General features: G+C 36.9%; 1 protein-coding gene and 1 long non-coding RNA gene across 3 annotated transcripts in view; both read left to right on the forward strand.

The window, feature by feature from the left end:
* Positions 1–27,504, forward strand: part of ipo11 (importin 11) — a 170,283-nt gene that overhangs the window by 27,055 nt on the left and 115,724 nt on the right. For both annotated transcript variants that reach the window (XM_016291746.1, XM_016291747.1), the window contains exons 5-11: positions 353–556; positions 19,655–19,787; positions 21,044–21,102; positions 22,897–22,945; positions 25,848–25,918; positions 26,045–26,237; positions 26,582–26,734. In XM_016291746.1, coding sequence (XP_016147232.1) covers positions 353–556; positions 19,655–19,787; positions 21,044–21,102; positions 22,897–22,945; positions 25,848–25,918; positions 26,045–26,237; positions 26,582–26,734 — 862 coding nt within the window. The remainder of the gene's footprint in view (positions 1–352; positions 557–19,654; positions 19,788–21,043; positions 21,103–22,896; positions 22,946–25,847; positions 25,919–26,044; positions 26,238–26,581; positions 26,735–27,504) is intronic.
* LOC107599994 (uncharacterized) lies at positions 5,654–15,611 on the forward strand. Its single transcript, XR_001610722.1, has 3 exons — positions 5,654–5,667; positions 9,672–9,674; positions 15,527–15,611. It is a non-coding gene; the product is annotated as an uncharacterized lncRNA (long non-coding RNA).

The following is a 27,504-nucleotide window of genomic DNA, read 5'->3' on the forward strand; positions in this document are numbered from 1 at the left end:
TACATTTTACATTTAGTCATTTAGCAGACGCTTTTATCCAAAGCAACTTACAAATGAGGACAATAAAAGCAGTCAAAACTAACAAAAGAGCAACAATATATAAGTGCAAATGACAAGTCTCGGCTAGCCTAACCTAGTACACATAGCACGGTGTGCGTGTATGTATATGTATGTATATTTACACACACAAAAAAACAAGAAAATAGAATAGAAAAATATTTTAAAAAAAAGTTTTTTTATAAAAAGAGAGGTTAAATGTAGATAAAGTAGAATAGAAAGTGCTAGAGTTGGAGGGTCAAATAAAGGTGGAACAGATGTGTTTTTAGTCGTTAATGTTGCTTTTGTATTGCAGATCGCCACACAGATAGCAGTGCTGATTGCTAAAGTGGCCCGTCTGGACTGTCCTCGGCAGTGGCCCGAGCTGATCCCTATTCTGCTGGAGTCTGTGAAAGTTCAGGACAGCCTTCAGCAGCACCGAGCCCTGCTCACCTTCTACCACGTCACCAAGACTCTGGCCTCCAAACGCCTCGCCACTGATAGGAGACTCTTTCAGGATGTGAGTAGATCTCCTTACCTTCAACTCTCTAATTTTTTGCTCAACCTTTTCCTTAGGATTTTTTTTCCTAGTTGACTATTAGGCTAGCAGCGATAGACGGTGCTGACGGTGATACCGTTGTTAAGCCGCAAACACCAGTTACGTCACTTGCCCACCGCGGCACCGACCCCCACTGTCGTTTTGATTTTTTATAGTAATAAAATTAATTTAGTTCAGTAAAAGAACAGATACTACAATTAAAAACGGAACGTGGATGCTCAATGCAGCGTGCCGTACGACAGTTGCATCACAGATCAAATTTAATTTCTCCAGTGGGTGTATTTTTATTCGTTTTGTTAATAAAAGTTCTGTTTTATATATAGGCTAAAGTGAGTTTGACGTTGTATTTTGTTTTTACATTCAAGCAATTGCCGCCGAATTGCCGCTAATTCGATAAAATGTTCGTTTTGCTAATAAACTTTCTACGTTTCTTATTTATTTGGTTATATATTATACGTTTACTTATTTCCAGTTTTGTATACCTGTTTAAACTTTATGTAAGTTATTTGTTATTTTATATTAGGCATAGCCTGCCCTATAGCATGGTGTATTTTTATTCGTTTTGTTAATAAAAGTTCTGTTTTATATATAGGCTAAAGTGAGTTTGACGTTGTATTTTGTTTTTGCATTCAAGCAATTGCCGCCGAATTGCCGCTAATTCGATAAAATGCGTACGCCGCTTTTACAAGCTATTTAAAAGCGAAGGAAAGCAAGGAAAAGAGGGAACGCCCCTGCTCCCACAATGATAGCGGTATTATCGATGTTGTCACATGTCGAGCAACCGTTGGGAAAATTTCCTCACCGTCACAACCCTACTGACTATTGAGTTTATGGACATTGGTTTTCTTGAGGTAAATGTCATATTACATGCCATATTTTTGTAAGCGGTTTTATTGACATTTTTCTGCGGTTGAAACACTGAGCGGTTGCATGAAGTGATGAAAGGTAAGGCATTGTTTCCAATTAAAAGTAACAAAGCACAAAGCGTGTTGTGATTATTCGATGGCAGGTTCTACAAATAATGTTTTGTGAAGTTCACACATCAACAGAAGTTACAGAACTTAAACTGAACGATTGATTTGAGATTCAAGAATCCATATCAGTATCAATTAGGGCTGTGCGATTTGGGGGAAAATATCAAATTGCGATTTTTTTGACAGATATTGCGATTTGATTTGCGATTTTAAATTTGCAAAGTCAAGCTTCAGCTCAATATTGTCAATAATGTGCAGCACAGTATGGGTATCATTACCCTTCTGAAAAAAAACAATAGAAGCCATCACAGAAATTCTTATAGTTTCCATTAAACCATTACAAAATTCCTTTTTGTTTTGGGCATTATTCCAATAGGAATTACTGTTGTTCTATTGGTTGCCATCTGCCAGATTACATCCCACCAATAGAATCCATCAAATAGACACCATTATAGTTTACATCAAAACCAAACAAATTATAACCCATTATAACCCTGAAATCCATTACATTTGTTATTGTGTTTTGGGAGGGGTTCTATTTTTTTTCTTCAGCAGGCAAGATTATAATGATATAACTACTTTTACAGAATTAACTTGATTACTGAATTTCACAGAAAATATTTGTTTATTTTTTATAAATAAAGAACTATATTTCTTAAGTCAATTATTAAAGTATTACATTGATTTATTCATTTTTCAGTATTTGGGATTTTAAGAGCAAGTGGAAAATGTGCGGAATGTTTCATTTCATCCAAGTAAAATTAGCAAGCAGTTAGACTGAATTTACATTCGTTTTAAACGCGGAGCCAGGCGCGAGTCGACACTGGTTGCTCGTGTGCGTCAAGCCTCGTCCATACTGCCAGATGTGCTCGTGGAGACTTGCGGAGCCGGGTGCGAGTATAAACCAGCATTACGAGACAGGCTGCATGAGTGCGGCAAGCATGACGCGGGATTCGCGCCGCGTGGGGCAGAGAGGAGCGAGTATGAGAAGCATTCACAGACACAGGCTGTGTGTGCGCTCTTCTGAATTGCAAATAGCCAACATGCATTATAAACTTATTTCAAATTAATCTGTTGGGGAGATAAAAAGTGTAAGATAACGTTCACGTACTATCAAAAACATCTAAGAATGTATCTTTTATTCTCCAGTACTGAAAACAAAACCCATAAGGGAGCTCTTGATATGTGTTGTGGCACAGCTCTTGCAAATTACCATTTTTGTTCGTTGTCTGTCATTTCGAAGCTTAAGTTGCATACGGTTTTCTTTAGTTTTAATTTGCCTAACTATCAATCTGACCCAGTAGACGCCATAATCCCACTCGGTCTCTCTCTCCCTTCCCGCGTTCCGGGTTTTTTTTTAAGATTGCAACTCAAGGCTTAAATCATGCATATGCTCTGGAACAGATTAATATCGTGTCCACATTGCAGGCTTTGCGATTAATCGGAACGTCTCAAATCGCGATTTCGATTCGATTTCGATTAATCACACAGCCCTAGTATCAATTAAAAACGAGAAATCAGTATTGTTAATCCAGCACAAGCGTCCACACAGCTAACATGTTTACCTGTTGTAGCTTATATATGTTGTGTGCATGAAGTAGTCACTGACATGGTTAAAATGCGCCATTGGAGAAACGCTAATTAGATGTCACATTTGGCCCTCCAAAACCATTTCAGCTTGAAACCGAAAATTGCTGTTTCTGCTGAAAATTCTTTGGTTGCCGAAATTTTGGTGTATCACTATTATCTTTTGTTTTCTGTCTAATATGCATGCATTACAAATATATATGATTTTGAAACAAATGGTTGTTATTGTTTTTAAAGCATGCATTTCAATAATTGCAAAATATATATGGATTAAATACAATATTATAGTATTGTGTGTGTGTCTGTGTATACATACATATACATACGTGCATATATTTATTAATATGCAGAATTGTTGTTATCATAATTATTTATTTAGTTTATTTATTTGCTGGGCATGAGCCTTTTTTCGACCTTCTTTTTATTAGAGAGCAGCTCTCATTGACCGACTGTCATTCATCATTTTTTCTACTCTACTAGCATGTGCCTCTAGGAGGCACTGTTCAGCTGCGCACACGCACACCCTCTGCCCCAGTTCACTAGCGTCCCAAGAGATGTATGAGCATTCCTGTGTGAAATATCAGCAGATGTTTTAACTTGGAACTGCATCACATTTCCCCTCCTCTACATTTCACTGACGTTCTGACTGGTCGCTAGAACCTGTACCTTCCCATGTTGCAGCGAGACTTTCTTCTCCACTAAGACATAATTTTCATTTAACCTCTGAAAACTCTTTTCTCAACTTCTCAATGTGAAGAGCTTAGAAGAGTGATTCCCAACCAGGAAACAATTTTACATATTCTTTGTTAAACCTATAAAACATAAATCAAAACTTAGTGATATTATTTTTTTAAATGAAAGCCTTAAAATCTCATGCTCCTCATTAAAGAAAAAAACAAAAAACTACTTGGGAAGTCTGATTTTCTTCTATAGTATCTGTAGTTTAAAGTCAATTATGGTAATAATGATCACTTTATTATAATAAATAATAATGCTGAATAATATCCAAAATAAAGTAAGTGATTCAGTGTTGATAAATGGGTGTTATTGATGTGGTTTTGGGGGTAAGCAAATAATAATTATTATTATTTTTACAAACCTATTCTCAATTTACAAAGAATAAAATGAATGCAAAAAGCTCAGCAGCAACATAACATAAATATTTAACTATGCGCTCGGTTCACCCAAAAATTTAAATAAAAGACTATTTTGAGAAATGTCTCAAATGTGTTTTTGACCATATAAATTAAAGTCAGTTGTAACCGTCTGGCTTTGTTACCAACATTCTTCAAAATGTTTACTTTTATATTCCACAGTAGAAAGTTAGTCATACAGGTTTGAAATAACACAAGAGTAAGTGAATGTTGACAGAACTTTTAGTTTTGGTTAAACTGTCCCCCTTTAAAGCTGTTATTTGGCATGCTGTTTGGACTTTTAAGACCTCCAGAGAACAGGTTACTTTTTATATAGACTAGTAAAAAGCACTATCCAGGCTCACTGTATAAAACAAGATGAACGACTAGTGGGTGTGGGCAGGCTAACAAGACTGAATTGAGTGTCCATATGGGAACTATAGTCATCAGCCATAGTAATAAACAGATCTGATTTTATTGTGTTGGCATAAGGATCACCGCTGGCGTCACATTAGCCTTGAGGATTTCAGAGAGGAAATCCGTGACTCACTAATTCAGAGCAGAAGTGCGCTTCAGCACATCAGTGGAGCCGCACAGTATGTGGCATTTATGAATGCACCACAAATTCATTTTGAATTCATGACATGATGCATCTAAAGGTGCTCCAAACACACAGGTTCCTCTCATCCAGGTGCTTGTCACATCGGATCTTCTGTGATTGTTTGTGATCAGTATGTATGTTGCATGCGCAGATATATGGTCAAAAAAAACTGAAAAATTGACTTCAGAGTTGACTTTAAATACAAATGATAGACTTGTGATCAAAGTGTTTAAGTCTATAAAGATAAATATTTTCTCTGACTATCATGACAATGTTTAGATAAAAAGAGTATTTTGTGCACCCCCCCCCTCCCTCTGGTTTTCCACAGCAGTGTTTTAACATGATGACAATAGCTGTTTTAATAGCCAGAGGTTTAAAGACATTGATGTCAGACCACGCAACCAGCATGCAACCTCTGTTTTTAAAAATGCTCGTCTCTGTTTTATTGAGTGAGCATTTACAGAAAGAAAACATGTCTAAAATTGTACATTGTGAAGCTGACAGCAGTTGATATAATTGGTCTCTGACTGCAAGGATCATTTTAAAAGCCTAAACCGTAACAAAGAAAAAGCAAAAAGTAGTGCAATGGAAAGTAATATATTTTCATAGTTACATGAAATACATTTTTTTGTATTTTATTTTTTGTTTTTTGCATCTGCTACATCAAAATGGAGCAGGCTGGCTGTACACTTCAATATTATATTTTTCATTAATCTGCAATACACTGAACAGCCACAACATTAAAACTACTGACAGGTGAAGTGAATAATCGATTATGTCCTATAACATTGCATTTCATGTGTTGGAAGCAGGAAAAATGGTCGAAAAAGGGCTAAATACTGATGGCTAGAATAGATGATTTGGGTCAGAGCATCTCCGAAACAGCAAGTCTTGTGGGGTGTTTCCGGTATGCAGTGGCTAGTACCTAGAAAAGTGGTGCAAGGAAGATCAGGTGGCCCAAGGCTCACTGATGCACGTGGGTAGCAAAGGCTAGCCCGTCTGGTTGGATCCCACTGAAGAGCTTGCTGTAGCTCGAATGGCTGAAACCGGCAGGCCGGTTGTTATTTTAAACCTTACCACCTTCCTAGACATTGTTGCACACCACGTACACTCCTTAATGGCAGTGGTCTGTTTCAACAGGATAATGCACCCCACCACACTGCCGAAATTGTTCAGGAATGGTTTGGGGGGGACATGGCAAAGAGCTCAAGGTGTGCTGCCTTGGCCTCCAGAGCATCTGTGGGATGTACTGGACCAACAAATCCGATCCATGGAGGCCCCACCTCGCAACTTGCAGAATTTTATTTAATGTCTTGGTGCCACCACAGGACACGTTCAAAAGTCTTATGCCTCAAAGTATCAGAGCTGTTTTGGCAGCACGAGTGGGACCTACACTGTATTAGGCAGGTGGTTTTAATGTTGTGGCTGATCAGTTTATATATTTCTATAGAATTATTTAGTATTTATGTATTTATTTATATTTTACTGGTAACAGCTTATGTTATTCTGATTGATTTGAACTAGTTGAACAAATGTGTCATAAATATTGCACAATTTAATTATAAACAACAGACAGCACATACATTTAATAAGGTAATTCTAAAGGTAAAAAATGCCTCTGAAAGTCAGTCCCGGTGGGCAAATATTGGCCCTTTATGGAAAAGTAAATTTCTGACCATGTTTTGCATTAAAGTGAGTAAAAACTGTATTGTCTGGTGAGTTTTTGGTTTTGTGCTTGATGTGAATAGGCCTTAAAAGTGAGTGTGGTTTAAAGTAATTTACAGGTACAATTATATCATGTGGCATGTTTTCATTATGCTTCCCATCTAGTAAGAGATATGTCATAATAAACACCAGAGCGCTTATCCGTACACGTTGTGGGTCCTGAACCCCTCAGCATCATATTCAGTATTCAACAAGCGTTCACTTTCTTTTGGAGGTTCCTGGAGCTCGGTAAAATTCTCCAGTGGTTGTATTGTAATGAGACATCCCAGGTGCTTTGCTGTTGATAACTCCCAAGTCTAGAGGCCCAATACACCTCAAAGCTCCCGAACTGATATTTCTTATTTAGGCTAGGCAGCAAACACCTGCCATAGGCATATTTAATTGTGTGCGCACATGTGACAGTCTTCATCTGGAGGTGGGGATTGTATGTAAACCGCAGCTGCACTGTATTTCTTAATATTTAGCAACATGGGAGCAAAGTTGCTTGTAATCTTTCTTCTAGCTAATGAAACGGCACAGAACAATCGTCTTCTGTTAAACAGTGATATGAGCCGCTGTGTATTGTGAGGAATTAGCACCATTTTTTTCTCACCGGTCTTTGTTGAAAAGTTTCTTCAAATTGTAAGTCCAAAAAAAAAATTAAGTCTGCTTGGATATATAAAGATGATGGATTGGCTTTGCTCACTGCACCAATGGTAGCAATTTGTTTCAGGTAATTTTGAGTCACTTTGGGGATTTATTTGCTAATAAACCTTGTCGCTCTGCTGTAAAGATACACGTAGTGCGAAGATGATTTAGAAAAATGGCATGTGTGTTTTTTTTTCCCTCCACTTCTTTTCGGGACATTTTTCTAGTATGTTTTCTGTCTTACGTTGTAAATTAGTTTGCATTTATTGAGTGCTAGAGTGAATTCACAACGTAGGAGAAGAATAGATTAAATAAATCTTCATCAATGGGAGAAATCGAACTAACCTTGAGCTCTGTGAAACTGGGATGAGAGCTTTAATGACAGTGCTATAACAGCCTCGCTCTCAGTATTTCATGTCAAACAAAGCATTGACGTACAGAGGCCGAAAGTGCTTTATCAGGCACTTCACATAACTTAGGCCCTGTTTACAGCTGTTATTAAGAAACATCTCAGGCAAGAAGGTCTGTAATACCCTGAGAAAAACATCCGTTTGCATTCACATTCATCTCAGTACCAGCACATCTATTTTGTCATATTAATGATATTGCTGTTTACAAAATTGTTTTTATTTTAATACACTTTTGAATGGCTGTCAGTGGAGAAAGCTGCACTTTTCAGCCAGATGGTGGCTAACAGGACCACACTACATGTTTTGCCTTTTTTTTATTATTAATCTATATATTTTTTTGGTTTGGATTTGTCTTGTCTTTTCCTATTGTTTTGTTAATTAGTTTTTTTTTGGTTTGTGTTTTGTTTTACTGTTTTGTTTTCAATCCTTTCCATCATAAAGATAAATATTGACATGGTGAATAGGAATTTTGACTTGTAGGAGTCTAACTGTACACATTAGGGCTGTGTATCACCAGTCAAAGTCACAATACGATACGTATCACAATACAGAGGCCACGATACGATACGTATCACGATACAGGACTGCACTGAATTTGACCTCAGAAGAATTTAGTAAAACACAAACTTATCAGCGCTGCCCCACAATTTTATCAATAAAATAGCTTAATCGCTCAAGAGCTACATTATCTTTCTCAACAAGGAGCTGGTAACATCATTGTATCGAAAGGAATTAAAGCCACAGCTTCGCTGTTAATAGAGAAACACGGCAAAATGGTGGTAATTCATACACAGCCTCTCTCTCTCTCTCTCTCTCTCTCGCAAATAAACACTTGATGAATTACATTTTTCTGATAATAGAATATAGAAGTGGAGATCGCTAAACTGCAAGCTAATCTGTGTTTTCAGAAAGCATGGGCGTTTATCCACAGTGGAGAGAGAGCATATAAACACTTGATGAATTACACTTTTCTGATAATAGAATATAGAAGTGGAGATCGCTAAACTGCAAGATAATCGGTGTTTTCAGAAAGCACGCGTGTTTATCCACAGTGGAGAGAGAGCGTGTACACATGGTTGCCAGGTTGACAAAGATAAGTAACACACTTAGCAGATATTTCCGTATTGCGCAAGTGGCAAGCTCTGTGTAGAGGATTACGTATCCTCTGCGGCCAGATTATATTTTGTTGTAGCCAATATATTATGCCTTCCAAATATACTTGCATTTATAACCTAACCTCATTTTGGGTAAATTAAAATTTGGCTCATTATGAGTTTAAATATTTTTTTAGCACAATGGTTGACTGACAAGTGAGAAAGCAATCCTTTGCTGTGCAGGGGTTTTTTTTTTGACATTTTTTGCCTTTATTTTGATAGGACAGTGAGTAATGACAGGAAGCAAAGTGGGAGAGAGAGAATGGGTGGGATCGGGGAAGGTCCACAAGCTGGGATGCCCGCAGCACAGTGGCACTATATGTCAGTGCCCACCATGCTGTTGGTGCTGACCAGTGCACAGATTTGATTCGTTTTTAAAGGGCACCTATTATGCCCCTTTTTACAAGATGTCTCAGGTGTCCCAAGAATGTTTCTGATATTTCACCTCAAAATACCTGGCTTTTGGTAGTTGTTGATAATTTCACCTGTTGCTAGGCTGTGTTAGCAAGTCTGTATCATGCCATATAAATGCACAAATAACAACAACAAAAAACCCTCATGCTATTGGAAAGTTTAAATGCAAATGAGCTGCTGCTCCCCGCCCCCTTTTCCAGAATAGGGCGGTGATTTTACAGCTTGTGTTTGGTTTTGATTATCATGTATATCACGATGAAATCATGCATTTTAAAGCCATATCAGTTTAAACTTCTGATATAGTGTTTTCTGACCGCGCATATCCGAAGCACGCACACAGAAAACGGCTGTCACATGGTATGTGAGTACTAAAGTAAGTTCTTTCATGTCTTATTGCGCTTACTGTCAAATACACAGAAGTTTATGTTTAAAACACACATTAGTTACACAGTCGGTTATGTCTGTGAAGGTGGGAAAGACAGCTGAGAAAGAAATCGCATGTTTATATTAGATCTGTGTATTAAGTGACAGCGGCGCCGTGGGTGGAAGCATGCAGATTAAGGGGCGGATATATTATAATATGATCCCTTTCCTGCATCACTAGGGGAGCGAAATCTGAGCGGCTCATTTTTTCACATGCTTGCAGAGAAAGGCTTACCAAAACAAAGTTACTGGGCTGTCCTTTTTCACGTTTTCTGGGTTGGTAGATGCACCGGGGACCCGATTATAGCACTTAAATGCGGAAAAAGTCAGATTTTCATGATATGTCCCCTTTAAACATTTTAGATCAACTGTGCCTATATTTAGCACAGACCGCTTGTGATCAGATTACCCAAAACGTTTATTAATATCAAGTGCAAATACAGTTTAATCATCTAATGTCTAATCATCATAGAACCAGGAGTGAGACACGGTCGAGTGTGAACACTTACACTGTAGTATATCCATTCAAGTTAGACCAACAATTTAAAAAAAAACTTTCCCTGACCTCAATTTTGGGCGAGGGCAACTGCCAACGAATAGCTCCGCATCCTCACTGCTTGTCTTCAATTGTGATGATTTTCTCTGTCAGTTTCAGAAGTTGATGTTAGCCACACACATTTGTTGGGCAAACGCTATGAGTTCATCGCTTGACTGTAAATTCTGAGTGTAGGTAAAATGTTCAAGTTTCTGTCGAGAGGTTACACTTAGTTTTAAAGTTTACTTATTTTACTGTATCAAATTATTTTGGAGAGGAAGGAAATAATTAGGTTGTACTGACTCCTCCATCTGACCTCTAGCACAACATAAACTGCTGCTTCTGTTAATGGTCTTGTCACGTTTTGTATAGTGTTCTCAGTGTGGTCAGTAATGATTGGATTATGTAGGATTCATTATGACTTTAGAGGTTATATCTTAAGGATTAGAATAAAAACGTCAGTTTCCATGGTAATTTAGCAATTACTATACATTCTTAAGTGCAGGATATGCTTCTCTTAATGAACCTAATTTGAACATGTGCGCACACAGACGATTATTGCGGCTGGTCCTTCACTCTGGCTTTTGGTAGTTGTTGATAATTTCACCTGTTGCTAGCTTGCACAATTGGTGGCTGACTAAATACTTTTTTGCCCCACTGTATCAAATTGCAGTCTGCTGATTGAGGTAGTAGAACTGTGTGCTTTTGTTGCTTTTGAAAATGCTTTTTTTTTTAAAGCAAGGATAATACATCAGTGGCGTGTGATGGTGTCTGAAATGAGGAGGCAAAGACACCTCTCTTGGAGATTTTTTTTTCTAGTGTTCCAGTTCCATGTGAAGTTTATATTTAAGTATGTAATATTTAAATATAATTTGATTTAAATGAATACAATTATAATTTTTAATAGCAATGTACTTTTTAATATAATTGAATTATTTGTAAATTGTTTATAAACATTATTAATGAGCGATTATTTTCATTTATTAATGCGATTTATGGATGCAAAAGAGACGCTAAATCCTTATTAAACTTTATCCACTTGTAATCTCATATTTCCATAAATTTCCTTCAGAAATCCTAAAAAGTAGAGACTATTTTTTAAGTCTCTTATGTTCACCAAGGCGGCATTTATTTGATCAAAAATACAATACAAATAGTACTATTGTGAAAAAATAACTGGGATCTATTTAAATTTATTTAAAAATGTAATTTATTCCTGTGATAGCAAAGCTGAATATTCAGCATCATTACTCCAGTCTTCAGTGTCACATGATCCTTCAGAAATCATTTTGGTTAAATTTCTAAAATGTGAATATATTTTTACTGTCAGTTATCTTTATTATTATTATTTCATTTTAGTTTTCTTTTGAGGAGATGCAGACTTTTTTAGGCAGTGCCCCTGCAATAAATGCAGTTGTCTGCAATGTAGTGTTAATTTCGTTAACGAAAACAATGACACAAAAATGTTCGTCAATGAGGTTTTTTCCCCTGACGAAAATGAGACTATGATGAGACTATAATAAGGTCATTAAACGATAACTGAGATTAGATGAACATGCAATGTTGTTGATGAAAAAATACGAGACTAAAATGTAGTTAAAAGAACAAAAACTTTTAATTTTTGTTGAAAAAAGTGGAGCCAAAACATTTCAGACTGCTGTACAAGACTCTAATATGTGACCCTGGACCACAAAACCAGTCATAAGGTAAAAAAAAAATTTAATTGAGATTTATACATAATTTGAAAATAAATAAGCTTTCCATTAATGTATGGTTTGTTAGGATAGGACAATATTTGGCCGAGATACAACTATGTGAAAATCTGGAATCTGAGGGTGCAAAAAAATCTAAATATTGAGAAAATTGCCTTTAAAGTTGTCCAAATGAAGTCCTTAGCAATGCATATTACTAATCAGGGTCACATATGCGAGCGTTCATGTTTGTGGTTGCCAGATATCAAGACCTCAAATCCCCCAATCAGAGCTTTTCTTTTAAACGGATATGTACGGCAGAGTTTTTTGCTTTATGCAATCTGGCAACCATTCACTTTCTGAAGAAATGTAAAAATAAATTTCCCAAATGACAGCAATCATTGCAATTAAAACTGAGCAAAATACAAATTTTTTTCTCCATCATTTTAACCATTATACAGTAAGACGAAAATATGATAAAAATGTGTAAGTTTCCACTGACTAAAACTAGACTAAAATTCTCAGACATTTAGTCGACTAAAACTTGACTAAAATTAAACGGGATAAGTTGACTAAATATGATAAAAACTAAAAGTTACATTTGACATAGCACTAAGACTAAATGAAAAATAGCTGACAAAATTAACACTACTGCAATGCAGTGTGCAAAACCAAATGGGAATGTGTGATGTATTAACAACGTCGTTTGCACTGTGCTCTTGCGTTACTTGATCTTTTTATTTTGGTGCGTCAGTCTGTTGAGTTACTTAGTATAAGAAATTTGGATCCGCACTCACGAGAACAATCTTCTTTTTTCTTTTATTTTACATTCATTACTGATGGGAAAAGACACAAACGTTTCAGCTCAAAGCCTTCCTCAGTGTGTAAAGCAATTCAATCCTTCCACCCACTTTTCAAATCACTAATTATATTGACGTCATCATTCATTAGCCAATGTTCAATTACCACAATCATTAAATCATTTCCGCTTAAACCCTGGACAATTTACATATATCCAACACAAAACATCACATCCACTAGTACACCTCACAATATACCCGTGACTAAAACAATAGTTATTTAGGATCACCTATTTATCACTATTATACAAACCTATAGTTTATCCTATCAATCATCAATATCTACTCCAATTAACTTTAAATAGTATAACAATGGAAAATTCAATAATTAAGAACATCAGAAATACAGCGTCATAAACCATCAGTTTTACACACTGTAAATACTAAATTTATTATATAGAATATTAAAAATGAATACAACCAACCATAGTTCATTAAAGAAAGACAGAAAGATCTAATTCCTCATTCATGCCATTTGGGTTCAGTGATTTAAGTTTATGATTTATGAATGTGTGATGTATTGAATTCCCAAGGTCACTTTTCAAATGCTTTGTTTTATTGTCATGTCCATTGTGGACACATTCTATTACCTGCATTCTCCAGCCATCAGTTTGCTCTAGATGCTCTGCCTGTAGCAATAGGTCAGGTGTGTGTTTGTGCCTTCTGCAACCATATGGCTATTGCAGTGGTGTAAATGATGTGCCACAAGTGCAAGACCAAAGTATGTCCAGGGAAATACAGTATACTGTGATCTCAAGCTCATGTGTTAAAGCATCACAGATTAATATGATCCTGTTGAATTGAATTTGACTGAAAAAAACGTTCTGTGAACTCAATCGGAAGTCATTATTGATTGCTTGTAAGAAGGTGTGTGGTATGAATATAGATGTTGTTTTTATGTGAAATATAGTAAAATAAATATTGATATTGCTTTGGGATCTTGCTCGTGGAAACCTACAGAACAGGCAGTATAAACAGTAATGCAACACCTTTGAGTTCTGATGTAATGTGTAGAAATGCACTTTCCAAGTTAACATCGCTTAATTATTCTACTTTTTTATTCTTCCGGATTGTTCCTACAAAGTAGAGACTAAAACTTAATGCTCTGTTGTTGAATAAAAGTGAATTTATAAAAAAAATAAATAAAATAAACTTTAGAAATATGTGTTAAAGCGATAGTTCACCTACGTTTTTTTTTTTTTTTTTTTACATTCAGTCACACAGGAGAAAAGAAAGGCATACAGGTTTGGAAGACATGAGTGTGCATAAATGATGATAAAGCATAATTTTTTCAGCTTTTATCCTATATATTAATGTATTGGATAAAATATTAACCTTACAGTGTATTTTGAATTTTTCTTTCATTTTTGACTACTATAAATTAGGGCTGGGCAAGTTAACGCGTTATCGCATTAACGCGTTAATTGATTAACGCCGACAATTATTTTATCGCACGTTAATGCAGTTTTTTTTATTATTATTAAAGTCCGTTGCTCACTGGCTCTGAATATACATACAGAAAAACTATGGGTCACAGGAGGGGGTGGGATGTTGATCATTACTGGCTTGGGATGGGTGTCATTACACGTCTCAACCAATGAGAGCATTTGGGGTGGGCCTAAGACTGCAGCAGCGCTCACATGAATGCTCCCGATAAAATTATTTAGGCTAAGCATCAACATTCAGGAACCACTGTCCACTGTTATTTTCAACAGAAAATAATGCAACGTGCTCGTAATCACGACTTCATAAGTGGTAAATAGGAAGTTTCCGATAGCACGTGAAGACCGCAAAGAAGCGCTTTCGCACAGCACAGTGGAGTGCATCGTTTTGTTAACTTTGTGGTTTATTATTTTGAGTTGTTTGGGACGCGGTAACACATGGCCCTCTCACAATATATTGCTTTACAGACCTATCACTCTTGCTGCTCAGAAATGTTCACGCAATCATGCAGCATGTATCAGAAGATCCGCGCTCCGGCGCGGTTAGCGCTCACACTCACTGATCTATATATAACTGAACCTTGCTCTGGCCCACCTCTTCCAACTGAGCCAGGGACAGCTAAACGAACCGCGGCACGGAGCGATCACACTAGTCAAACGAACCGGGCTTTGGGGGTCAAACGCGCTCGGGCACGGTTAAGATTGCCTAGTGTGATACACCCTTATTCTCCCGCATCCCGCACACACGAGTCTCTACCCGCTCATCAAGTGCTGTCCCGGGCCGCACTCTGCTGCGTTGGGTCCCGTGATCGTGCAGGTCTCTAAGGTGCCTGTTATAATGTTATGATGAAGGCTCTGGACTCTGAGCATAACTTGTTTTTCTATAACAAACTATAAAATATTTTCTATAAAAACGTTAATGCCCTGGCAGTGGCAAATAGCTTGTTTTATATTTAATTTGATTACATTAATGTTATAAGTTGAGATTTACAATAAATATTGCTTACATTAGATCCTTATATTTACAATAACTGCTACTATGTAAATATAAGGATATAATGTAAGGAATACTGCTGTAAAAAAAAAAACCTTATTTGTTTAAAGTGTTTGCAAACCAAATGTTATTGCGCTTTTGTTCAAATAGCAGTACTTTTAAATGAAAAAAGTGCACAATACACTACTTTTGAATGCATTATTGAATTTTGTGCATAATGCGATTAATCGCGATGAAACTTTTTAATCATTGCCCAGCACTACTATATAAATATAATCCAACATTTTTTCCCAAACAAACTAGTCCTAACTAGCAATTGAGTGATGGCTTAACGTTGGATAAATTTGTAGGGCTGGACCAGAATATTCGATTATTCGAATATTCGTTCGGTGGGTTGTCATTCGATTTTCAATTTTGAGATTCGAATATTCCTTTTTTTTTGTCTTTTTTTCGAACACCTGGCATCCCACGCGAAACAGTTCTCATTCGTGCTTGAATATGAATCGTCCATGAGTGAACGTCATGAACGTCATAATTCAGTTCATCTGAAAGAGAAGACAAAAATGCTGAAGACTTCAGCTGTGTGGGAGCACTTTAAATTGAGTGAGGACAAGACAAAGGCAGTGTGCCAAATATGCGATTTGAAACTGCCCTACCACAACAGCACATCAAGTTTGAAAAATCACCTGAGTTCTGTAAGTAATACGCCTATAATATATTGTTGGTGTAAAAAAACGAGCTGCTTTTATCCGCCATGTTAATCCGTAATTTTACACATGATAAAAACGTGCACTTAATTTGCTTGGAAAATACTTTACGAATATGGCAGTCATAAAAAAAGTACAGTAGCCCAGCCTAATAGTATTTATTACAGTTCGTTGAACCTCATTCATTTATTTTTCGTTCTTCTTTTATTTAAATAGCCTACCCTTTACGCTGTCAGTAATTACTGTGCTGCTAATTTCTGATTTGGGAGTGATTTTTTTTGTTCGAAAAATGTTAGGCTACTTTTTTAAAAGTATTGCTCTTCACAGACCTGTGTGTTTTGTATCACTAGTGCAGTGTCTGTTCTTGGAGCATATAAGCCCTGCCCGCGTGAGTCGCGCCGCTTCCGGCTCGCGCTGTTCTGTAGTTTATTAAAAGTGTATTAATTCTGAACGTGTCGCATGTCCATATTGCAACAAAATGCGATACTGTCCGCAGCAACACACCCGCCACGCGTGAAGTCGATTGAATGAACGGTTCTCGACATAATAAAAATGCAAACAGACAGATAGACACACAGAGATTCCTGCCTTTATTAGAGAGAAGAATATGTTCAGCCCCCTCCCTCCAAAGCTTTGAATATTCGGTGTTGATTACTACCGAAGCTTCAAAGCTCAAAAAAGGGTATTCAGACCAGCCCTATAAATTTGTAGCCATGTTATTTTTGACACTTTCATACATACATTTTGACTTTCTAATTTTGATGTTCATTGAATGTTTAACTATAGAAAATGTTACACAAATCAGGCTTTCAGACATTTGGTAAGAGGGTTGCATACCTCCATATTTTTCCCCCTAAGGTTTAAGCACCTCTTTTCACTGATCATGCTTGACCATGTTGAAAAGGGAAGAAAATATTATTTTCACACCCATTTTTTGCACCCTCTTTGTGTAAAGTGCCATATCCGACTTTCTGTAAGATGTCCAGAAACGGGTCATAAATTTGCACTTTTCGTGCATCTCTCATGGGCATTCAGCCAGGCACGTTGCCATAGTGACAAGAAGGCCAAGCCCCAGTCAGTGTAGCTGTGTATCTGTTCCTGGTATGGACTGCAAATTGCTTTCTTTTCAACCTCACTGTGACATACACCTTCTGTAATATGATGGGAGATTATGATGCTTTTCTCCATAAAGTGCATTTTAAGTTAATTTCTCAATAACACCTGCCTTAGTGAGTTCTGCATTAATATTTGATTGTAATATAATTGTAGTTTCTCTCAAGTGTAGTCATCATTATGTTCTTTCCTCCAAATGCCATTTATCATTATGAAAAGTCATTTATTATGCAACTCGTATATGTAATTAATGCTAATCTTTCATCATCTGCTATGCAAACAGAAAACAGATTGAGTTTTTGTTCTTGTCAGGCAGTTCCTCTGAAGTGCTCTTCAAGGAAAGCGTTATGTGCCGCAGTCTTTGATGATGTGCTTGCATCCTCTCTAGTGATTTTCTTCGTACTTTAGGTTGTTTGATTGGCCAGTTTGCAAAGTGTTTTTTTAATATTATTATTATTATTATTTTTGTTGTTGTTCTGAGATGTTGCTAGTTTTGCTGTCCCCGTTATTAAGATTTATGTTGATGCCGTAATGCCTTAAATAATTTAAGCTTTAAAAGAATCACTGCCCTTTAGAAATATCTGGGTGCTGCTGAGTGAACATTAATGTTATCCGTTTATTAACGCAAAATAAACCCCTTCAGGTTTATAGATGATTACACTGTCAGGATTAATTTTTTAACTAACTGGCTGTACATTATTCTGCCAATTTACATGGCTTTTTAGCAAATGAATAAATACATAAATACATGGATTGAGTGGAGAGTGTGCATATTTATATATAATGTATTATTACTAATTTAGATTCATTCTTAAAATTACAATCCAAGCAACGTATCCTGTGGACCTGTTAGCTAACATTTTTCACAATTTTGTATGCCTTCCCATATTTTCACGGGGACATCGGATGAAATTTTCACTTTTTTTTTTCTTTTTTTTTTTGCATTTAGTTAGGTTTGGGTTTGTCTGCCAGCTCAGAAAAACTGAAAAGAAGACACACAGCCAGTTCATTATGGACTGTCTGAGTCTGAAACTGTCTTCCAGCAGTCGTCAATTTGCAGCCGGTTTCTACATAGATAGCTAGCTATTTGAATGTGACCACCTCTGAGCCATATATGGATTCTTAGGCAGCAATTCTTGTGTCGACACGCCTAATGGGAAGAGCGGGGTGGGGTGAACAGTAGCTCAATATCATTTAAAGAGATATGCACCGAATTGATTCACTGTAAACAGAGCTGTTTTTGACAAGGTAAAAAGGGTGTTGTTTTATACAACCATTGAGGAATTTTAACTAAAGTAGCCAATGTTACAGACATACGATCATGATCCTCATGTCACATTGTAGGATCTCAGCTGTCTTTTTAGGATTTCCAAAATGTGTCCCAGACGGCCAAATCGTGGCCAAAATCGTACAGTGTGCACCCAGATTTATGAAAAACTATTTTGGGTAATCCTGCAGCTTATGCACATTAGTAGCATTGGGTACTGGCTAGTGGTCGACCGATATTGTTTTTTTTTGACAGCTGATGCCGATATCTTGGAAAGCCAGGGTGGCCGATGGCCGATATAAAGCCAATATAATTTTATTTACTGTATTGTAATTAATGTTTAAGAAATTTGAAATAATTTGAAAATGGATTAAAAAGTAAATGTTAAATAAACTACGTATACTTTAGATGACAAAGTATTGTTCACAAATAAATATATATTTAATAAAAAAAAGGAAGTAAACACTGTAACCAACAGGGCACTCAGTATTCTGGGAAGAATTGGATTTGGGATTTGGGAATCATATTCTTTTAAATAAATCCAAGGTAACACTCATTTTACATACATCACACAGTGGAAATGACATGAATATGACAGCGGGCAAATGCATGAAGCGCAGCATAATTTGAAATCACGAGTTTAAAGTTTGTTGATCGCGCGTCTGCAGTGAAACTGAACTCTCCTCCTGTCAGCATTCAATTCACACGGACCGACCATCACACAGAGAACATGCGATCATGCAGGATACAAATGCTCACTTCACAAGATCTCACAACTGGATCCGACTAAGTTTGCAAGCTTTGTGAAATTAAGTGTTAATTAGTCATTCAAAGATTTGTTTAAATGATATAAATGCGTATTTGCTGAATGCTGACGGCAAACAAGAAAGTATTATAATGTTTGCCTTTCTATTACTAATAATATAAAAGCAATCGTTATAATACTTTTTGTATAAATTAATTCCTTTGTTTAACCATTCTATCTGATTATTAGACAGAACTGTTAACGACGACGGTGAACAAGAGGGAGAATGTGAGCACTGTGCTCACAGCGCCGATGTCAGCACCGTCAAAATAAAAGTCTGTTGTGCCATCAAAATAAAAGTCCCGCCTTGAACGCATCAGCCAAACAGGAAAACTTATCGACCAATGCCGATATTTAAAAAAAAATGCAAAATATCGACCGATATATCGGTCGACCACTAGTACTGGCTTTATCTGTCTTTGGTGCAGCAAAATAAAAGTAGCATAGTGGGTGCACCAAATCAAAGATGCACTGAAGCAGCAAAGACTTCAAGCATATCTGCCAAATAGTTCAATCATATCGTACCTCTGAACGCCCCCCAAAAAACTGTCACCAAATGCTAATTTAACCCCTGTTATTGTGCTTCTGTTTTTTTAGCTGGCATCAAGCATCTATAGTTTCGCCTGCTCTTTGTGGAATCATCACACAGACACATTCCTACAGCAGATCTACACAGGAGACCAACAGACTTCTCTTAGCTCCCTGGAGCGTACTCTGCTCTCTCTGAAAGGTACACACACACACACACACACACACAACAGTGCTGAAACTTAAGGCCTTAAAGGCCTTAAAGGCAAAATATGTTTTGAAATGAAGACATTAAATGAAATGGTGACCCCTGATATACATTTTCTCTTTAACTATTCATGTAAATCCTAGTAAAAGTGAGTGAAATAATTATTGTGATTACCGATCAGTGAACTAAGCATACATATTTGAATTAAAGTGCCCCTATTATGCCATTTCTAATACTGCCTTTCATGCAGTGTGTAATGTAACTGTATGTGAATCTAAACGATCTTCAAAGTTGTAAAGCTGAAAGTGCACGATAAATAAAGTTATCGTCTCCCAAAATAAAGAATCGACTGAACAGCCTAAACGAGTCGTCAGTAATTCGAATCCCACTTCTTTGACTGCTACATGTCACTGGGTAACACATTTGCATAATGGTTATGCATATTATTTGGTTCTAAGTTGGCCGGCTGCGAACGACTTGACCTGCTCTGAAACACTGTAGCTTGTTCATGTCGAGAAGACACATGTCCTATGCTGTGAAAGTAAATTTGTTTTATTTTCCTTTCTAAAAGATTAGGCTCCAAAGAATCAGTGGTTATAATTAATTTTTTTCCACTGTACCACAGCAGTACAACCCCAATCTTTTTTTGTGTTCCCGTCATTTTACTGATTACTGTTTCTCTAATCTCGGGGAGTTCAATGCGGGATTAACAAAGCGCTTGCTCTTGAAAGATGGCTCAGTACCCAGTTTATTTGGACCAGCTGACTCCACTGAAAAACCTGTAAGTATGATAAATGAAAGAAAAAAAATTCTATTGAGCGTTCAAAAACTATGGCAATGGGTGTTTTGTTTCCGACACGCGCTGTACGCGGTAGACCAATCACAACAGACTGAACCATCTGACCAATCAGAGCAGAGGAGGGGTTTACAGAGACTGAATCTTAGAACTGCTTTGAACGAATCGTTTGAGAATCTTCAGAAAATGAGGTTATATTAAATGCATATTTTGACCTTGCATATATGTAAACCTATTGTAGGAGACTCCCAAAAGAATATTAGGAACCTTAAAAATGGCATAATAGGGGGACTTTGAAGCTTTTTCCTGCCTCATGTAAAATGATTTTATATACTACCATACACACTTTTCATATTTTTCTTACTCATTGTTAGAAATAAAATTAGTTTAGTGTGACAAATACAACATTTATTAATCAACAGTTGTTACATATATTTATTTGTTCCACTTGCAGTTCTTCGGAAGCTTACTGTGCATGGATTCATTGAGCCACATAACAACATGGAAGTCATGGTGAGTTCTTGAATATTTCAAACAATATATGGTCTATCATAATTCATATATAATAGCAAAAACAGTTTTGTTTCTCATTTACTTACTGCTTGATCAGATGTGATCTCAAAGTCAGGGCTGATAATGGGTTAATCACACTTCTGCACTCAGAAAAACTCATTTTGAAGAAAGACAGGTTCAATTGTGAAAATTGAGTAGTTGTTTGAAAGGAAAATCAACCTGAGGGTTATGATGTTGGAGTTCTGACATTAAAAATAAATAATTGCACCTAAATGAGATGCTCATTCTCAAGTGGAAGATGGGGTATTACATATGTCCTGCAGTAGTTGTGCATTAAACATTAGAATATCTCTCCTTGAAACACAATATTTTGTGCCTTGTGTTGACACATGCAAAATAATAGTGATTTATTTGTTCATTTTGTTGTATTTAAATAGGTTAAATGAGAGTTTTGTCACAATGTAATCTGAATGCGAGGATAATTTGCCAGCACAAAGCACACGCTGAAGTGCAGCCAGCCTCTGCTGGAAGCCCATATGGTGCCTTCATCTCTTAATGCATCTGTGGGAGCTGGCTTATCAGAGATAATTTTCACATTACAGTGATGCGATCCTTCCTAAACCTTAATGAGTCTTTGAAAACACTGAAATTGGCATGTAACAATGAGTCAAAGAAAAAGTTTTGTAGCATTGATAGTACAGTGCAACAATGCAGAGAAGATTTCATGTAATAAATGTTATGCTGAGCTTTAAAATGTGTTTGTTAGTCTCAAAGGACAGTTAGGATCGCTTCATATACACGCATACTGTCTATATATAGTACATAGGGATATATGTGTAGTAGCGCTGGGTGATATATTATATATTCACAGTATATTCAGAATGAATTTGACATTCCCATTTATTCCCTTTCTGCTTTAAAGAAGATCCCATTTTTATTCCAAGTTTATCTGTTCAACCCTTGATCTGGCAGTCCATTTGTTAGACTGTCAGGACGCTGCGTCTTTGGAGGCTGTGCCACTGACATTTTGAATTTGAGCCTATTAGTTGTGGTAAAAGAAATTATGATGGCACCATTATTGATCCATTCTGGAGGTAAGACAACTCAAAAGAGAATATTTTCAATGAGCTGCTGCCTCCAGCTATCAATCATCTGCCAAGTTACAGAAACATGGTGTTCTCCCGGCAGGGCTGTAGCTCTCTTGTCTCTCTGGAGGCTCTTGGACTTTAATGTCGACATTCATACTTCATCATACTTGAATGTTGTCTGTGTTTGATATTGCAGGGCATTGAAAATGAGCAAATTTTGTCAGACAGCTCCTGCTTTGTGTGTGTGTAGTTCATCTTAAGGCTTAAAGAAATTGAATGTACGTTAATGTACACACAGTAGCATTTGCACTTCATTTATACTGCTACAATGACAGTCAATCCCATTATTTATAGACTGCGAGGTTTTAGTGTTAAGAGCAAATTTACTGCTGTAATGTACTGTTTGTGGTGCATCTGCCAGCTCTGTGTTGCTTGTGCCCTGTGTTGATCAAACTGGTTACATATATTTAACGACCGTTCTAGGATTGTATCCTGGATGGCAGGCACTCTCTAAATCTCTCCTCTGACACTCCACGTAAACAGCCTGTCCTTCCCCAACCGGAGTTAAGATTGCCTGGGGCTTCCAGCCAAATCTGCCTTCAACATGACCCAAGAAAACCTAGATGTTGTCAGCACCAATAGCACCATGGTCGCTAACCACACCTGATACCAATGTTTCATTTACTATCTCTGTCTGCTTCCCTAGGGCTTCCTCAGTGCAGTCTTTGAGCGGCTGAAGCAGTTTCTAGAATGCTGTAAGTATTACATGCTTTTCACATTCTAATTCCAGTAGTGTAAAACTGTTTTTAGGATTATGTTTTAGTTTTTTTCCCCCATCTACAAACATTTTAACAACTTTTTATGGCTTGGTAAACTAAAGTAACTTGTTTGGGGGCTGTACTTTTTTTTGTTTTTGACAAGTCTCTTATGCTCACCAAGGCTGCATTTATATTTCAGTATATTTTAAAATGTAATTTATTCCTGTGATGACACAGCTAAATTTTCAGCATCATTACTCCAGTCTTCAGTGTCACATGATCCTTCAGAAATCATTCTAATATGCCGATTTGCTGCTCAAGCATTTCTTATCATTATCAGTGTTGAAAACAGTTGCTTATTTTTGTGGAAACCTAATACATTATTTTCAAGATTCTTTCATGAGTAGTAAGTTCAGAAGAACAGCATTTATTTGAAGTAGAAATCTTCAAAGTCTTTGTTGTCACTTTTGTGCACTTTAGTAAATCCTTACTGAATAAAAATATTACTTAAAAAAAACAAAACAAAAAAAAACTTACTGACCCCAAACTTTTGAATGTGGTGTACATTTATTAGTTTTTAAGATGCATTAACTTACTGATGCCATTGTAAAAATTTGCTATTTGCACTCAGCCATGACTAATTCATTTTGTCAGTAAAAAATATCCAATAATAGGAGGGTACTGAGATAAAGCAGGTAGCGTTTAAGTAGTCTTGTGATATCAACATGTTATTCAAAGTTGTTCCCATTTGGACAATAAAGTGCTATTGTATTCTATTGTATTGTAGCACAATTGGATTTAAAGGAACCAACCATTTAGGAGAAATAAAGATTTGATTTAAAGCTCAAGTTTTTAATCCTCTGCCTATCAAGAGATAACAGCCATGTTTTCAGGTTACAGAGTTCAGTTAAATTATATTTAGTGTAGAAAAAACCCCATTCCTGTTCACTTTTGAATGTCAGTTTAAGTCATTGTCCCATCTACAGTTTTTTTTTATCACTATTAAATAAATTTATATAAAAAGCTGTGCATTTCCGGTTCCTTATACTTCAATATTATCTTTTCTCTAGCTTAATCGAAAGTAGTATTATAAGTGAAAAAGGATTTGTACGAAAATAACTTTTAGATATTTCTGATTGAGATCACAAAGTTAATTCTGATGGACTGGAATTCTTTATTGCTTGAATATAGAGTGCATAGTCAAAGGCAGAACTAATTTATTTTTGAAAGATCACCACTTCAAATTTCTGCTCAAGCAAAAGACAATAATTCCATGTCTGCATGGTTTCACCTAGAGGCACTGTGCCCTGCTTTTCTCAGCCTCGTCGTTGCATGAGTTATATATCATCAGATGAGACGGAAGCAAGCTGTTATCTACTGGTGATATCACGGGCAATATGTTCTCCTGGCTGGACCGCAGGTCAGACTCCATTCGGCCTGCTGGTATTGCAGCGTGGATGAGAGACTTAGCTTATGAGCAAACAGAATGTGAAATATCAACTCTGGGCCAGATAAGGTCCCCCAAATTTGTGCGCTATATCAATGTTTTCTTTATAAGCGTTACAATATGAGGCAATACCGTTTATATCGATATACAGTTATACAGTACTGCTGCGGAGAAAGTGCATAATCCAGTTTGTTGTAAACATGTGACACGCTTCATATTAAGTCCTTTAAAAACTGGTAAGACATAGTATAGTTTATAGTTTCACATAGTTTAAGCAGCTCGGCCTGTCAGATGCTCTGACAGAAAGGCTGCGTGTGCCGCTGACAGAGACACAGGCTACTCGCGCTGTTTAATGTGTTTGAGATGTGCTGTCTTCCTGAATGCATAACTTACATTTCACTGGTATATTCTCCATCTGTAAATGTTGAAAAGTCATGGAAATATTTCCATTTTGCTGTCAGGAGTGCATGAGTCTTTTGCTTTGCGATTCTCCTCTAAACTTCACAGACTTGAACGAGCGCTGCCGCGCGCCAAACAGAAAGAGCTCAATTAAATAGGAGCGCAATAATTCTGACTAAAATATACATTTCGCTGAAATATTTGTAGTTGGACAATAAATGTGACATATGTAGAATTTTAAACCTATTTTAAGCCTTTAATATGTATTGTTTTGTTGGACAACATTGGGCGGTAAGTGAAAAACATATATATTAAATACAGATTTTGTTTTTAAGTCAAAATACAAAAACTAAAATACAGAGAGATATAGCATATATAGCAAATCGGCCCAAAAGTACAGAGATCTGAATTTTTGCCCATATCGCCCAGCCCTGATCACACTGTATCACACTGTCCTGAGTGTTGACTTGTAAGGAAACAGATTAGTCTTTGCCGTTTGGCTGCTGTGAGGAGCTGCTTTTTATGGTTTTGTCATTTTTGGCTTTCGTTTGACTTATTTAGCCATTGTGATCAATAACAAGATATGCATTATAGACACAGTCCTCTAAAGGTCAACCGATATGTGTTTTTTAGGGCCATTGACGATTATTACAGATCAAGTAGACCAATAACCGATATTTTGAACCGATAAATTCAAAATAACAAGGACTCTGAGAAAAACTTACTTCAAATGCTTTAAAATTATTTTATCGGCAAATCGGCTTTGAAAATGACTGATAACCATAAAAATGCTTAATATCGTCGCCGATAATTGGTCGACCCCTAATTTACTCACCTTCATGCTGTTCCAAACCTAAATGTATTACTTACTTCTGTGAAACATAAAAAGTGTAGTCGTATGGACCATAGTGACCAGTCGTATGGAGCTGCCTTTTGGCAGCTCCAAAAGGTTTTAAACAACATGTGGGTGAGTAAATAATGACAGAATTTTTTTATTTTTATACAAAGAAACCAAAGCATTTTTTTTTCAGCCTTTCCATCTACTATTTGCAGGCCGGCAATTTGGACCAGGCAGTCTTTGCAGAGAAAAGCTTGAGAAGACCATCATTTTGTTCACCAAAGTTGTAAGTCTAAAAGTTCAGTCAGTTAGAGGGCAAAGGAAATAATCTGGGCACTTATACTTGAGATGTTGTGGGCTGAGCCTTACTCCTGAACTGTGGTTTAACGTCGTCTCTTATGCTCTCTACTAGCTGCTGGACTTCCTGGAATATCACCCGTGGCCTTTCATCCCTCTTATTCAATGTTCGCTGGAGTTTGCGGTCAGCTACGTGTTCACCGAGGCTGGCGAAGGAGTTGTTTTTGAGCGTTTTATTGTACAGTGCATGAACCTCATCAAGATGATCGTCAAAAACGATGCCTACAAACCTGCCAAGAACATTGAAGGTAGGCAGCGTAATGTCTTTGGCATGGCGTGCCTCCATTTTAAAGTTCTAACTTATTCGAATAGGAAATGGATAACAGCCTTTAAACACATCAATGGCATTTCTGAGTTGGTACAGGGCAAAAGTGAATCGATGAGATGTTTCATAATGAAATCTAGCTGTTCAGTCATAACTGAGGTTCCCTAGATAGATATTGAAGTAAAATGCCTCCTGTTTCAATGGTTTATTATTGCCTTACTAATGGACTGTAGGAGCACATGAGACATTTTAATGAACGAACTAATATCTTGAACATTACTATATGCATAATTGTATATTAAAGTGATGTTGCAATATGCATTGCAGACAGTAAGCCAGAGAGCCTGGAGGCACATAAAATTAAGACCGCATTCTTTACACACCAAACGCTGACGGAGATTGGCAGGAGACTGGTATCCAAATACTTTCTGCTGACAGAAGAAGAGCTAACCATGTGGGAAGAAGACCCAGAGAGTTTTGGTAAATGTGAATTATGAGCTCAGAAACATATCTATAGCTGTGAAACTTTTTGTTTTTATATTTCTAGGCTGTTTGCCATTTGTAATCAGAAAGACGGTAGAGATGAGGAGTAGAATTTGATACACGAGACAGAATCTGGAATGCCAGATGAGAGCCACAGCTGGACATGGCAGGAGCATGTGCTCTAACTGCTAGGTCACAAAAAAAAAATAAAAAATACATTTTATATATACAGTGGGTACGGAAAGTATTCAGACCCCCTTAAATTTTTCACTCTTTGTTATATTGCAGCCATTTGCTAAAATCATTTAAGTTAATTTTTTGTCCTCATTAATGTACACACAGCACCCCATATTGACAGAAAAACACAGAATTGTTGACATTTTTGCAGATTTATTAAAAAAGAAAAACTAAAATATCACATGGTCCTAAGTATTCAGACCATTTGCTCAGTATTTAGTAGAAGCACCCTTTTGATCTAATACAGCCATGCGTCTTTTTGGGAAAGATGCAACAAGTTTTTCACACCTGGATTTGGGGATCCTCTGCCATTCCTCCTTGCAGATCCTCTCCAGTTCTGTCAGGTTGGATGGTAAACGTTGGTGGACAGCCATTTTTAGAGACATACCTCTCTCACCAAGGCTCTTCTCCCCCGATAGCTCAGTTTGGCCGGACGGCCAGCTCTAGGAAGGGTTCTGGTCATCCCAAACGTCTTCCATTTAAGGATTATGGAGGCCACTGTGCTCTTAGGAACCTTAAGGGCAGCAGAA

Source organism: Sinocyclocheilus grahami, unplaced genomic scaffold, assembly GCF_001515645.1.
Source record: "Sinocyclocheilus grahami isolate Dianchi unplaced genomic scaffold, SAMN03320097.WGS_v1.1 scaffold276.1, whole genome shotgun sequence".
In the NCBI taxonomy this organism is placed as follows: Eukaryota; Metazoa; Chordata; class Actinopteri; order Cypriniformes; family Cyprinidae; genus Sinocyclocheilus; species Sinocyclocheilus grahami.